This window comes from Piliocolobus tephrosceles, chromosome 20 (genome assembly GCF_002776525.5).
Source record: "Piliocolobus tephrosceles isolate RC106 chromosome 20, ASM277652v3, whole genome shotgun sequence".
Classification (NCBI taxonomy): Eukaryota; Metazoa; Chordata; class Mammalia; order Primates; family Cercopithecidae; genus Piliocolobus; species Piliocolobus tephrosceles.
This window is the reverse complement of record NC_045453.1, coordinates 333,078-347,201: the sequence shown is the minus strand read 5'-3', so window position 1 is coordinate 347,201 and position 14,124 is coordinate 333,078. Positions and strand designations below refer to the sequence as shown.

General features: G+C 51.1%; 1 protein-coding gene across 9 annotated transcripts in view; it reads left to right on the top strand.

Moving 5' to 3' along the window:
- The first annotated feature begins 1,389 nt into the window (after window positions 1-1,389).
- AP5S1 (adaptor related protein complex 5 subunit sigma 1) overlaps window positions 1,390-14,124 on the top strand; it is a 15,691-nt gene continuing 2,956 nt past the window's right edge. Inside the window, exons 1-3 of one of the 9 annotated variants that reach the window (XM_023220222.2) lie at window positions 1,390-1,988; window positions 11,200-11,448; window positions 13,205-13,396. In XM_023220222.2, coding sequence (XP_023075990.1) covers window positions 11,264-11,448; window positions 13,205-13,396 — 377 coding nt within the window. In that variant the 5' untranslated portion in view covers window positions 1,390-1,988; window positions 11,200-11,263. Of the gene's footprint in view, window positions 1,989-10,397; window positions 11,766-13,070; window positions 13,397-14,124 lie in introns of those variants that run through there. The other 8 variants (XM_023220228.2, XM_023220221.2, XM_023220226.2 and 5 more) reach the window with 8 other exon arrangements.

The window sequence follows — 14,124 nt, the reverse complement described above, 5'->3', positions numbered from 1 at the left end:
CCTTCTGGGCTCAAGCGATCCTCCCACCTCAGCCTCCCCAGTAGCTAGGACTATCAGTGCATGTCACCACAGCTAATATTTTTTGTATTTTTTAATAAAGATGAGGTTTCACCATGTTGCCCAGGCTGAATTTTTTTCTTTTCTTTTTTCTTTCTTTTTTCTTTTTTTTTTTTTGAGACAGGGTCTCATTTTGTTGCTGAGGCTGGGGTGCGGTGGCACAAACGTGGCTCGCTGCAGCCTTGACATTCTGGGCTCAAGTGATCCTCCCATCTTGGCCTCCCGAGTAGCTGGGACCACAGGTGCATGCCACCACACTCAACTAATTTTCCCTTTTTTGTAGAGACAGGATCTTGCCGTGTTGTCCAGGCTGTACTTGAATTCCTGAGCTCAAGCAATCCTCCTGCCATGGCCTCCCAAAGTGCTGGGATTACAGACATGAGCCACTGCTCCTGGCTTGTTTCAAAATTAAAATGAAAAACTTACATGCAGTAAAATTAAGTCTTCCTTTTTTTTTTTTTTTTCTTTGAGACAGAGTCTCGCTCTGTCGCCCAAGCTGGTGTGCAGTGGCTGGATCTCAGCTCACTGCAAGCTCCGCCTCCCAGGTTCACGCCATTCTCCTGCCTCAGCCTCCCAAGTAACTGGGACTACAGGTGCCCACCACCTTGCCCAGCTAGTTTTTTGTATTTTTTTAGTAGAGATAGGGTTTCACCGTGTTAGCCAGGATGGTCTCGATCTCCTGACCTTGTGATCCTCCCGTCTCGGCCTCCCAAAGTGCTGGGATTACAGGCTTGAGCCACCGTGCCCGGCCAAGTCTTCCTTTTTTTAGTATATGTGCTGCCAAAGTTAGTGCTAAAATTTCCCCTTTTGCGTGTACAGTTCTGTGAGTTTTGACAAATATATACAGTTGTGTAACCCCCACCACAATGTGATACAGAATATATTCATCCTACCCTAGATGTATTATTTGGGCCTGTTATGAACTGTGCTGGAAACATACCCAGGAGTGGAGTGCTGGGTTACTGTGTGTACATTTAACTTTAGTATTTTCCACACAGTTGTCCAAGGTCCTTGCACCAACTTACCTTCCTACCTACCAGAGTTCTAGTGTTCCACAGTCTAGACAAAATTGGTAAATGTTGCTGGGCATGGTGGCTCACGCCTGTAATCCCAGCACTTTGGGAGGCCGAGGTGGGCAGATCACGAGGTCAGGAGCTCGAGACCATCCTGGCTAACACAGTGAAAACCCACCTCTACTAAAAATACACACACACAAAAATTAGCCAGGCGTGGTAGTGGGCGCCTGTAGTCCCAGCTACTTGGACCCAGGAGGCGGAGCTTGCAGTGAGCCGAGATTGCACCACTGCACCCTAGCCCGGGACACAGAGTGAGACTCCGTTTCAAAAAAAAAAAAAATTGGTAAATGTTAATTTCACTCCCTTAACCAGAAAATGTGATTGCTGTATCTAGCAAAGAGATCTGTTAGCTGTCAAGTGCTGAACCCACATACCGGGATGTGGTGGTGGAAGGCATTTGGGTGTTGCACACTCAGCCAGTTTTCTGACTCTCCTATGTTGAAAGATGAGTCTATATTAGTCTTAGTCTTGATTTGTTCTCAAGTCAGATTCTTCAAAAATCAAAGAGCCTCTTTGGAGTTCATTAGCTGTATATTAATTGCCTTGAGTCCTTCTGCTGACAACAGCCCACAACCATCTAGAAAACTTCTGATTTCTACAAAGTCTTGATCCTGGAATGGAGCACAGAGCCCTTGGTCTCCCCAGGCCATGATACTGCTGGTGGTGCAGAACGAAGTTTAGACAAGGAGGTACATGGCCACAAGCAATCTGGAAACGATCAGAGGCCAGTTGCGTAATGATGGAGAAGCCGCTGTTTTGCAGTCACGAAAATCATGCCTGGAGACAGAATGTTCGGGGATGTGAAATTATTCACAATCTATTGTTCAAAGAAGACAGTTGATTATGGGACAGAAGGTAAGGAGCATTCCCACCCTCTCCACACAGGATGAGTCTGTGTGGGTGCCAAGGGGCGCAGCGAGGGTTGCCTCGGCCCCACCCAGCCCACAATGGCACGCACAACCCTGGGAGGAGTGCCAGGCTCTGAGTCAGCTGGGCCTGGGGCAGCAGGAGGGGAAGGGGACTCACGTGGCTGGGCCTCCTCTGCCTCGTGGGGCCTCCTGGCTCTCAGCCCTGCAGGCAGTGCGGCTGTTTGAAAGGACAAATCACACATGGCCTAGTCCTCCTGGGGCCCAGCCAAGACTATGTTCCTGAAGGATGGCTGAAGGGAGGGTGCCTCCTGGGTTGGGATTGGGAGCACTGGGGAAGGAGGTCATCCAAGCATAGGGCGGGGAGGGAGCTCTCAGGGTTGGGTCGTAGAGTATGATCAGGGATGGGGTTGCAGGGATGCTATGGCCTTCCGGAGCTCCAGGGGAAAAGGGACGAGCCAGCCCTTGGGATGACCATGAGAGGACCGGGGGAGACAGGGAAACACAAGGGGAGTAGAAGGCTTCAGTAGAAGACTTCAGTAGAGGCTGAAATCTACTGATATGTACACCTCCAAGGACACATGTGTCACATCAGAATAGTTGTGAATTCCACTGGGCCTCTATTTCCTCATGTGTAAAATGGGAATAATAAAGCTCCTACTTCACAGGGCTGTGGATTGGATCAAATGAGCTGATGTGTGCAAAGTACTCAGAACAGGGCCTGCTGATCGGGTGCAGTGGCTCATGCTTGTAATCCCAGCGCTTTGGGAGGCCAAGCTGAGAGGACCACTTAAAGCCAGGAGTTGGAGACCAGCCTGGGTAACATAGGAAGATTCTGTTTCAAAAAAGAACAAGGGCATCTACAGCAAGTGCCATACATGAGGCTGCTCTGGCCATTATTGCTTAGGGCCAATGTAGAGATTGACAGGGGATCAGAAAGGTTAAAAGGACATGCCTGAAAACATTTAATTAAAGGAGCCAATCTGAAGGTTTCTTTTTCTTTATGCACATGGACAAGATTCTGGGTGATGGGTCACAGGAGAAAAGCCCAGTCTGGCAGGTTGTAGTGGCTCCCACCTGTAACAGGGAGGCTGAGGACTGCTTGAGCCCAGGAGTGCGAGACCAGCCTGGGAAACAAAGCAACACCCTGTCTGTACAAAAACGTAATTTAAAAATTAGCTGGAGGCCGGGCGCGGTGGCTCAAGCCTGTAATCCCAGCACTTTGGGAGGCCGAGACTGGTGGATCACGAGGTCAGGAGATCGAGACCATCCTGGCTAACACGGTGAAACCCCCTCTCTACTGAAAATACAAAAAATTAGCCGGGCGTAATGGCAGGCGCCTGTAGTCCCAGCTACTTGGGAGGCTGAGGCAGGAGAATGGCGTAAATCCGGGAGGCGAAGCTTGCATTGAGCTGAGATCCGGCCACTGCACTCCAGCCTGGGTGACAGAGCCAGACTCCGTCTCAAAAAAAAAAAAAAAATTAGCTGGGTGTAGCACGTGCCTATAGTCCCAGCTACTTGGGAGGCTGAGGTGGGAGGATCACTGGAGCCCAGGAGTTCAGGCTGCTGAGCTAGGATTGCACCACTTTGCTTGCTCCAGCCTGGGCAATAGAGCAAGACCCTGTCTGTAGGCCGGGCGCGGTGGCTCATGCCTGTAATCCCAGCACTTTGGGAGGCTGAGGCGGGCAGATCACGAGGTCCGGAGATCGAGACCATCCTGGTTAACACAGTGAAACCCTGTCTCTACTAAAAATACAAAAAATTAGCCAGGCGTGGTGGTGGGTGCCTGTAGTCCCAGCTACTCGGGAGGCTGAGGCAGGAGAATGGTGAATGGCGTGAACCCGGCAGGCAGAGCTTGCAGTGAGCCGAGATTGTGCCACTGCACTCTAGCCTGGGCGACAGAGTGAGACTCCATCTCAAAAAAAACAGACCTTGTCTGCAACAAAATAAACAAAGCCCAGCTGTGGTGTGTAGGAAGCAGCAGCCTATGCAGCAGTACAGGTAGCAGTTAGGAAGCTGCAGAAGGGGTCTGGTGGAGACAGAAGATAGGAGAGCTGTAGGAGTGCCCAATGGGAGGCTCCCCACACAGAGTGCTGCTGTGTCTGAGAGGGTCCAGGGAGGTAGAGGAAAGGAAGGGACAGAGATTGCCCGACTTTGGCCTCCTTTATTCTGGGGCAGCCATAATCCACCCAATTTCAGTCTACCTTGGTTTGCAGAAAAGCATATTCCCTTTTCTTCTTAGTTTCCTGCTTTGATCTTTGAGAAATTACTAAACACTCTTATCAGGGACGCATTAAGAAATCCACCTTTGGCTGGGCATAGTGACTCATGCCTATAATCCCAGCACTTTGGGAAGCCAAGGCGGACAGATCCCTTTAGCTCAGGAGTTTGAGACCAGCCTGAGTAACATGGTGAAACCCCATCTCTACAAAAAATACAAAAATTAACCAGACGTAGTGGCATGTACCTGTGATCCCAGCTACTCTGAAGGCTGAGGTGCAAAGTTGGCTCAAGCCCAGGAGGCTGAGGTTGCAGTGAGCCAAGATCATGCCATTGCACTCCAGCCTGGGTGACAGAGCAAGATCCTGTCTCAAAAAAAGAAAAAAAAAAAAAAAATCCGCTGCCTGGAACTAGCAGATTCTACCTAATTGCTCTCCCCACATCCAGAAATAGGTGGTTGCTGGACTAGCTTGAGGTCTCAGTTTCTGTAAAGATCATCAATGTGGCTGGGCATGGTGGTAAGTGCCTATAGTCCCAGCTACTGGAGAAACTGAGGTAGGAGGATAGCTTGAGCCTAGGAGTTCAAAGCCGTAGGACGCTATCATCATGTTTGTAAATAGCCACTACACTCCACCTTGGGCAACATAACAAGACTCCATCCCGATTAAAAAAAAAAAAAATTCACGTCAATGAGTTTCCAGCTGGGCACCAGCGGAGCTCCAAAAGGCAAGCCCTGGCTGGGCGTGGTGGCTCACACACCTGTAATCCCAGCACTTTGGGAGGCCAAGGCTGGAGGATTACTTGGGGTCAGGAGTTTGAGACCAGCCTGGGCAACATAGTGAGACCTTGTCTCTATAAAAAATTTTTAAAAATTAGCCAGGTGTGGTGGGGTGCAACTGTAGTCCCAGCTACTCAGGAGGCTGAGGCAGGAGGACTCCTTAAGTCCAAGAAGTTGAGGCTGCAGTGAGCCGAGACTGTGCCATTGCACTCCAGCCTAGGGATCAGAAAGAGACCCTGCCTCAAAAAACAAAAAAGGCAAGCCAGGCTGCCTCTACTGTGGGGGCAGGCCCCACCCTATGTGGACAGAAACTGGAAGGCAGGCGGGTGGGAAGGTGGGAAAGGGGCCAATGTGAGGGGCAGGGAGTGGCTGTGGGCAACCCCCTAACTTGGAGGACCACTGAGAAAAGCAGGGTTGGGGGGGTGTGGCGATGGGCGCCTCTCCCCACGGTCAGAGGGAGGGGAAGGGAAAGAACGAGGGAGGCATGGCCCCTCTAGGTAGGTGGGCTACCAGCCACCTGTTGCCTTCAAGCTCCTCTTATTATTATTATTTTTTTTTTTGGTAGTGCTTTATTTTACTTTCTTTTCACTTTCTGTCTCACACACAAACACACAATCCCACATCTCCACCCACTGGGTGTCCCGCTCTGCCACAAGCCCTGGGCTAACCCCTGTAAAAGCCTCACATACGGCTAGGCACGGTGGCTCACGCCTGTAATCCCAGCACTTTGGGAGGCCAAGGCAGGTGGATCACTTGAGATGAGGAGTTTGAGACCAGCCTGGCCAACATGGTGAAACCCCGTCTGTACTAAAATTATAAAAATTAGCTGGGCGTGGTGGTGGGTGCCTGTAATCCCAGCTACTCAGGAGGCTGAGGCAGGAGAATCACTTGAACCTGGGAGGCAGAGGTTGCAGTGAGCCAAGATCACACCAGTGCATTCCAGCTTGGGTGACAGAGCAAGACTGTCTAAAAAAATAATATAAAAAAGGGTCACACACATGAACATGCACACACATGGCCACAACACACTCAAACTCTTCTGTTTCGTCTTCAGGGGAGGTCTGGCAACCACAGGATGTCCTGCCGGTTCCCCCTGCCCTCTGAGCTGCCCCACCTGTTTTTCTGGTGCTGATCAAGTCCTCTCTGATACCTTCCCATGTCTGCTGCTAGATTAATGGTTGTCAACATTTATTGACGTATTGAGTGCCAACTAGGTGCCAGGCTCCACCCTGTCCACTTCACATGCTGCATTAATTAGGAGTGCATTAAGTTGCATGTAACAGAAACCCCACTGAGCAGTTTAACCACATAAACGTCTGTACACCTCACTCAACAAGTAGACTCTGCAGCATCTCCGGGGCCGAGGCTCCTTCCTGCCTCACTCTTCTCAGCACACAGCTTTTGGTCCTAGGGCCGCAAGAAGTCAGAGAATGGCACTGAGTCTGCCTCCCTTATTTGGAAAACAATGGCTTTCCTGAGGCCTCACCTAGGTGACTCCTACAGTGCCCCACTGGCTGGGGAGGATGCAGAGGCATTTCTGATTGGACCCACGTCCTCTAAATAAAGGAGGGCCAGGGTACCCTGAGTCCAGGAAGGCTGACTTCTTTTCACCCTTTGTATTTGCTCTGATCTAGTCCTTATATCCAGAATGCCTTTCCTGCCAGCTGCAGCTACTGAATTCCTACCTCTCTAGAAAGCCCAGTTCAGAAGCTCCCTCCTCCACACAGTCTTCCCAGATTGCTCCTCCAGAGTCCTCCCCACTTCTGAATCTGTTGGTCATCTTGACTCCTACCTGCCTTGGCCATTGCATCTGTCTGCACAGAGCCTGATGGGAACTCTAAGCACCCAGAGGATTTTCCCAGCAGAATGAGTGGATGAGCACATGAATGAATGGTGCATTCTCACTTTTAGGCAATCTCCATCCTTTGCAATCTTGTTCAAGTCCTCCCCACACCTACAGTCCTCCCCAACCTCTCTTACTTCTATGGTGGCTGCTCCAGGGACCAGAGCTCATGTCCCTGATGCCTTCCACTTGGCACTGTGCTGTGTGACACTGGCCATATCAGGGAGCATCTCTGAACTCACTTAGTTATCTGTCAAATGAAAGGCTATGCTCTAAATTTCTTCTCATGCTAAAAACCTCAACCCTGCCGGAATTCAAGCCTTGGGGCAGGGGAAGGATTCTATCACATTCTTATCTTCCAGTTTAAAGGCAGACTTCAAAGTAATACCATTTTAGTGGGATTGTCACAGCCATTATTAAAGTTTTTATTGAATCTAATATATAGAAAAGTGCATATATCTTAAGTGTCCAGCTTGGTTAATACTTACAAAGAGAATATACCCATGTAATCACCACCTAGATCAAGACTCAGAATGTGACCATCTCCTAAAGCTCCATGCCTCTCCAGTCACTGCCTCCCCAGGATAACCACCATTCTGACTTGTAACAGTGCAGCATGGCTTGCCTAGATTTGGGCCTTTATGTTAATGGAGTCACATGGCATGTACACTTCTGTGACTGGCTTCTTTCACTGAACATTGTGTCTGTGAGAATCACTCATGTTGTGTATTATTAGTTGTTCTTTTCCATTGCCCTATACTATTCCACTGTACAAGTATACCATAATTTATCCATCATTCCATAACTTATGGATATTTGAGTATTTTCCAGTTTGGGACAATTAAGAGTAAAGATACTGGCCGGGCATGGTGGCTCATGCCTGTAATCCCAGCACTTTGGGAGGCCAAGGCGGGCAGATCACGAGGCCAGGAGTTCGAGACCAGCCTGGCCAACATGGCGAAACCCCGTCTCTACTGAAAATACAAAAATTAGCCGGGTGTGGTGGTGGGCACCTGTAACCCCAGCTACTCAGGAGGCTAAGGCAGAAGAATCGCTTGAATCTGGGAGGCGGCGGTTGCAGTGAGCCAAGATCTTGCCACTGCACTACAACCTGGGCGACAAGAACAAGACTCCATCTCAAAAAAAGAGTAAAGATACTATGAATATTCAGGCCGGGTGTGGTGGATCATGCCTGTAATCCCAGCACTTTGGGAGCCCGAGGTGGGCGGATGACGAGGTCAGGAGATCGAGACCATCCTGGCTAACACAGTGAAACCCCGTCTCTACTAAAAATACAAAAAATTAGCTGGGCATGGTGGCGGGCGCCTATAGTCCCAGCTACTCAGGAGGCTGAGGCAGGGGAATGGCGTGAACCCGGGAGGCGGAGCTTGCAGTGGGCCAAGATCACGCCACTGCACTCCAGCCTGGGTGACAGAGCAAGACTCCGTCTCAAAAAAAAAAAAAAAAAGATACTATGAATATTCTATTTGTGTCTTTTTTCTTCTTCTTCTTTTGTTTTTTTGGAGACAGAGTCTCGCTCTGTCGCCCAGGTTGGAGTGTAGTGGTGCGATCTTGGCTCACTGCAACTTCCTCCGCCTCCCGGGTTCACACCATTCTCCTGCCTCAGCCTCCCGAGTAGCTGGGACTATAGGCGCCCCCCATCACGCCTGGCTAATTGTTTGTATTTTCAGTAGAGACGGGGTTTCACCGTGTTAGCCAAGATGGTCTCGATCTCCTGACGTCATCTGCCCGCCTCGGCCTCCCAAAGTGCTGGGATTACAGGCGTGAGCCACAGCGCCTGGCCTCTATTTGTGTCTTTTGGTGAACAACAGCCCTTATTTCACTCAGGTACACATCAAGAGTGGTGTGGCTGGGGCCGGGCACGGTGGCTCACGCCTGTAATCCCAGTACTTTGGGAGGCCGAGGCGGGCGGATCACGAGGTCAGGAGATCGAGACCATCCTGGCTAACACGGTGAACCCTCATCTCTGCTAAAAATACAAAAAATTAGCCAGGCGTGGTGGTGGGCACCTGTAGTCCCAGCTACTCGGGAGGCTGAGACAGGAGAATGGTGTGAACCCGGGAGGCGGAGCTTGCAGTGAGCTGACATTGCGCCACTGCACTCCAGCCTGGGCGATGAACAAGACTCCATCTCAAAAAAAAGAAAAAAAAGAGTGGTGCAGCTGGGTCATGGAGCAGTGAGGTCACCATCAGTAGCCACTGATGGGCTTGCTGTTTTAGATGATGTCTGAGCTAGCAGGCATAGACATTCCCACTGTACCCAGAACAGACTCTCAGAAGCATGGGTTGGACCCAGGAGAGCCCAGTGGCTAAGGAAAAGTGATCTCCCAGGGCACGCCCACAAGCACCTTCAACAAAACCATCAAGTGAAACCCCCACTCCCACCAGGCTGAGGAAGTCCTCCATGCTACCACCTCCATCTGGGTCTCCCATTGTCCACTGGAGTATTAGCTCAAGCCAGCCTCTCACAGCTGTCTCCTCCACACACCTCACGAGGCCAGCCCTCTAGTGGTGAGAAACTTGATGTTGACTCACTGCCTGAGGAGTGGACAGAGGCTGGGAAACTGTGTTCCAGATGCCAGGTGGCCCCCAGCAACCAGAGCCCTCTCCTTGCTAGCTCTCTGCTGTAATCAGCTGGCAGACACAAGCCCTGGCTGAGAGCGATAAGGACTGGGGACCAGGAGCTGTGCCAACATCACTCCCCGGCTTTGTAGCTGACGCCCCACAGTCTCTGGGCTTGCCGCAACACCTGCATGCATATTTATGCGTTGTCACAGGCTTTGGCCAGGCCCTGGCCACCTGCAGCTTCCCTTCAGCCACCTCCTAACCTACCCTGGGTCCTATGGCTGAAGGGGCCCAGAGTGCACTTTCTCAGGGGGTGCTGCTCTAGGATCACTGCCTGGGCCACCCTGCCCTGTTCTTTCTTGTCAGCAAAGAGCACGTTCAAGTTGGCTCCAGTCCTGCGTTGTGCATGGCCCTGGGGAGTGAAGATGGAAGCCATCAGCAGTATTGGTGAGACCTTCACAGGGGTGCAAAGGCTGCAGTTGAATGCCAACGGGCAGCCTGAGCAGGAATCCTCCCATTTGGTCTGAGTATATATCTGCAAGGGCAATTAAAAGGACAGGAAAGGCCAGACGCTGAGACTCATGCCTGTATCCTAACACTTTGTCGGGGAGAAGCAGGAGGATCACTTGAGCCCAGGAGTTCGAGACCAGCCTGGGCAATACAGTTAGACCCTATCTCTACAAAAAAATTTAAATTAGCTGGGTGTGTTGCCTGCCTGTAGTCCCAGCTACTTGGTGGGCTGAGGTGGGAGCACTGCTGGTGGGAGGGGACAGGGAGGCTGCGAAAAAAAAAAAAAAGAAAAAAAAAGGAAAAAAGCCAGGAAAGGGAATTCTAGGCTGGGGGAACAGTCAGTAGGGGAGGCTCTGAGGCACATCTGGGGGACAAGGCTGAAGCCATTCACATGCCAAGAGACAAAGGAGGTGCACCTTCATGGTCGCTGTGGGAGTGGGTGGTGGTGGTGGTGGTGGTGGCTGGAGGAACATGCAAGTCAGGCAGCGAGGCCCAGGCAGGCTTTGTGGGGCCCCCTAACACCAACAGGCCAAGCCTCCAAGTTGGGGCTTTTACCCCGTTGTAAGGCTCTACAGGTCAGTGCCAGAGTGCCCCTTTCAGGTTTAAGGTATAAACCTCTTCCCTGTTGTTTTCATGGCCTCCAGTCAAGAAGGGGGCTTGCTGATCAGCCCTACTAAGCGTTCGCCCTGGGTGACACTCTACATAAAGTTTCACTGAGGCTCAATGAAATTGACAGATCTGCCAGAGAGACACAGTGAGAGTTCGGAAGCAGCGTTCGAATCGTTCTGCGCCGAACCGAGTGCCAGCATTAACCCGCTGCAAGAACCCATACATTCAGAATCTGCGCAAAATACACATATCTATATTAAAAATCCGCGCAAAATACACATGTACCTAAATATACATATTTACCTCCAAAGTAATAATTTCCGGGGGTACAGCCCAGGAATGTACATTTGAACTGATGCCTCAGTAATTCTCACGCATGTTGGCCAGGTAAGAACTCAGTCGCAGCCCGTAACTGTGCAGCTCGGCCTAGGTCCACCCGCCGCCCGCCCCCGAGCCTCCTAAGGCCGCAGGCCACGCGCCCGTCCCTCTGGGGACAATTAGGCCCCGGCCTTTTCCGCGGACTCCGCGCTCCGGGCCGCAGCGCCCCCTCGCGGTCGCCGGGGTCGGCAGCCTGTGGCTCGGCTGGTCTAGGGCTTCGAGCGGGAACGCTTCGAGAGCCCGCAACGGGAGTGACGAGCATGCTTTCTGCCGGCAGCTTGGGGAAAGAGGGTTTCTGTCCCTCTGAGAGGCCAGCACGCCGAGGGTCCAAGCATCAGGAGATGCAGCCGGCACCTGGCTCCCACAGCACTGCCCTGGACGTGAGCGCTCCGCCCAACCCGACGGCTTCAGCTGGCGCGCGCGCCCGCGACCGACTTGCGCAGGCGCCCACAGGCCGCGCAGCCGCCATTGCTCTCCTGCCACCGAAGGGAATGCTTGTTGGCAGTCTGCGGGCCCGGAAGGAAGGGTAAGGCGAGGCCTCGACGACAGCGGACCGGAGCTGCAGGGGCAACACACTCAGGGCGGGGTGCTTCATTTAGGCCTGGCTGACCGGAATAAGAAACTACAACCCCCGAAGTGCATTGCGCCGCAGGGTTACGGAGGCAGTGTCGTAAGCTATCTTGACCGCTACCATTTCTCTGGTAGAAGGGGGGAACGCGATGGCGCGGAGTGATGACGCGCTCTTCCTGCGGCTGGAGGGTCGCGGAGGTCAGCGCCCGGGTCCTGGGCTCCGGTTATCGAAGTGTCTTTGCGAACCTGCTCTTTGACCGGTTTAAACTAACGGTCTGTTTAGCCGTAGTTACAGATACCCACTGACTGTGTACCTGCCGTCTTTCAACTCCCGGGCTGGCCCCTGAGCCAGCCAGATAACCGTTACTGTTACTTAGTTTTTGTTTTGAGACAGTTTCAAGTAACTCCTGTATGCACTTTGATGAGATTCACGAGTTGTAACCTCTTTTGCCTTATTTACCTTATCATTTCCTCTGTTATTCTCTCTGCCTTTCTTCTTCTCTGGACCATGTGAGTTAGTTGCAGATATGAAATCCCGTTACCTCCATATTTAGAGGCACATCCGTGTTTATTTTCTAAAAACAAAGACAAGCGCCTGCGTTCAAAATCGGGTAACATTGATCAAGACTTTTTCTGACCCATAGCCCATATTTAAATGTTTTTAAATGTTTTTATTAGTGTCCTAATAATGCCCTTTATGGAAATTATCCTTTTTTTTTTTTTCTTTTTTTTTTGAAACAGTCTCGCTCTGTCGCCCAGGCTGAAGTGCAGTGGTGTGATCTCGGCTCACTGCAGCCTCCCCTCCCGGGTTCAAGCGGTTATCTGGCTTCAGCCTCTCAAGTAGCTGGGGTTACAACCATGCGCCACCATGCCTGGCTAGTTTATTTTTAGTAGAGATGGGCAGGCTGGTCTCAAACTCCTGACCTCAAGTGATCCGCCCACCTAGGCCTCCCAAGATGCTGGGATTACAGGCGTGAGTCACCACACCTGGCCCAAATTACCCTTTTCTTGGTTCAGGACCCGATCCTGGAGCACGCGTTGCATTCAGCTACATGATCTCTTCAGTCTTTCAGTCTGGAGCAGCTTCTGAGGTTTTCCATGACCTCATGACCTTGACGCTTTTGAAGATTCCTGTTGTTTTGTAGAACTAGGTTTAGGGTTGTCTGAGGTTTTTGTTTGTTTGTTTGTTTTTTCAGTTTGTGCCTATTCTGCTTGTGTATGTCTGAGGTGTTTTTTTTTTTTTTTTGAGACGGAGTCTCGCTCTGTCGCCCAGGCTCGCCCAGGCTGGAGTGCAGTGGCCGGATCTCAGTTCACTGCAAGCTTCGCCTCCCGGGTTCACGCCATTCTCCTGCCTCAGCCTCCCGAGTAGCTGGGACTACAGGCGCCCGCCACCTCGCCCGGCTAGTTTTTTGTATTTTTTAGTAGAGACGGGGTTTCACTGTGTTAGCCAGGATGGTCTCGATCTCCTGACGTCGTGATCTGCCCGTCTCGGCCTCCCAAAGTGCTGGGATTACAGGCTTGAGCCACCGCGCCCGGGCTTTTTTTAATCACTGGATTCTGTTATGTGATATTGTTCAGATGCTGTTATTCAGTGTCCAGCCTCACCAGCCTCTGGATATACTCCCAGACACTGCCAGGTCAGCCCCTTCCTGTGGTTGCCTGTCCTGCTGGGGTTCACTGTCACCTTACCAAGGTCTCTGGCTTCGCTGTAGCACCCACCCTGGAGCCATGGTCCACGCCTTCCTCATTCACACCTTGAGGGCCCCGAATACTGAGGACACGGGACTTTGCCGAGTGCTCTACTCCTGCGTCTTCGGTGCTGAGAAGTCACCTGATGACCCACGGCCGCATGGTGCTGAAAGGGACAGGCTTCTCCGGAAGGAACAGATTTTAGCTGTGGCCAGGTAACCACACAGCCCAGCCCCAGGCCTTCATTGAACACGTGCCTGATTGTAATAGGTATTCTCAGGAAGTGGGGAGGCAGATAAATAGGAGGACTAAGAAGCAGAGAGGAAGTTTTAGAGTAGCATTTCCCAGGGAGTCTTCCACAGCTTTTTCTAAGTGTTATGTGAAAACAGTTAAATAAATAATAATTCTGTTATCATCATTATTAGTATAATTAGCTTTTGTTCAGCCTGTAAGTGCTAAGCATTTATATTCTGAACATCTTATGTATATTAACTCATTTAACCCTCATAATAGTCTTTCGAGATAGGTATAGGTATTATCTCCACCTTACAGATGAGTAAACCGAGGTACAGAGTGTTTAAGGAATTTAACCTGTCCAAGGTTACGCAGCTAGAAAGTAGCAGAACTAAGATTTGAGAGTAGGCCGGGCGCGGTGGCTTATGCCTATAATCCCAGCACTTTGGGAGGCTGAGGTGGGCGGATCACCTGAGGTCAGAAGTTCGAGACCAGCCTGACTAACATGGAGAAACCCTATCTCTACTAAAAATACAAAGTTAGCCGGGCGTGGTGGCGCATGCCTATAATTTCAGCTACTTGGGAAGGCTGAGGTAGGAGAATCACTTGAACCCGGGAGGAGGAGGTTGTGGTGAGCCAAGATTATGCCATTGCACTCCAGCCTGGGCGACAAGAGTGAAACTCGATGTCAAAAAAAAAAAAAAAAAAA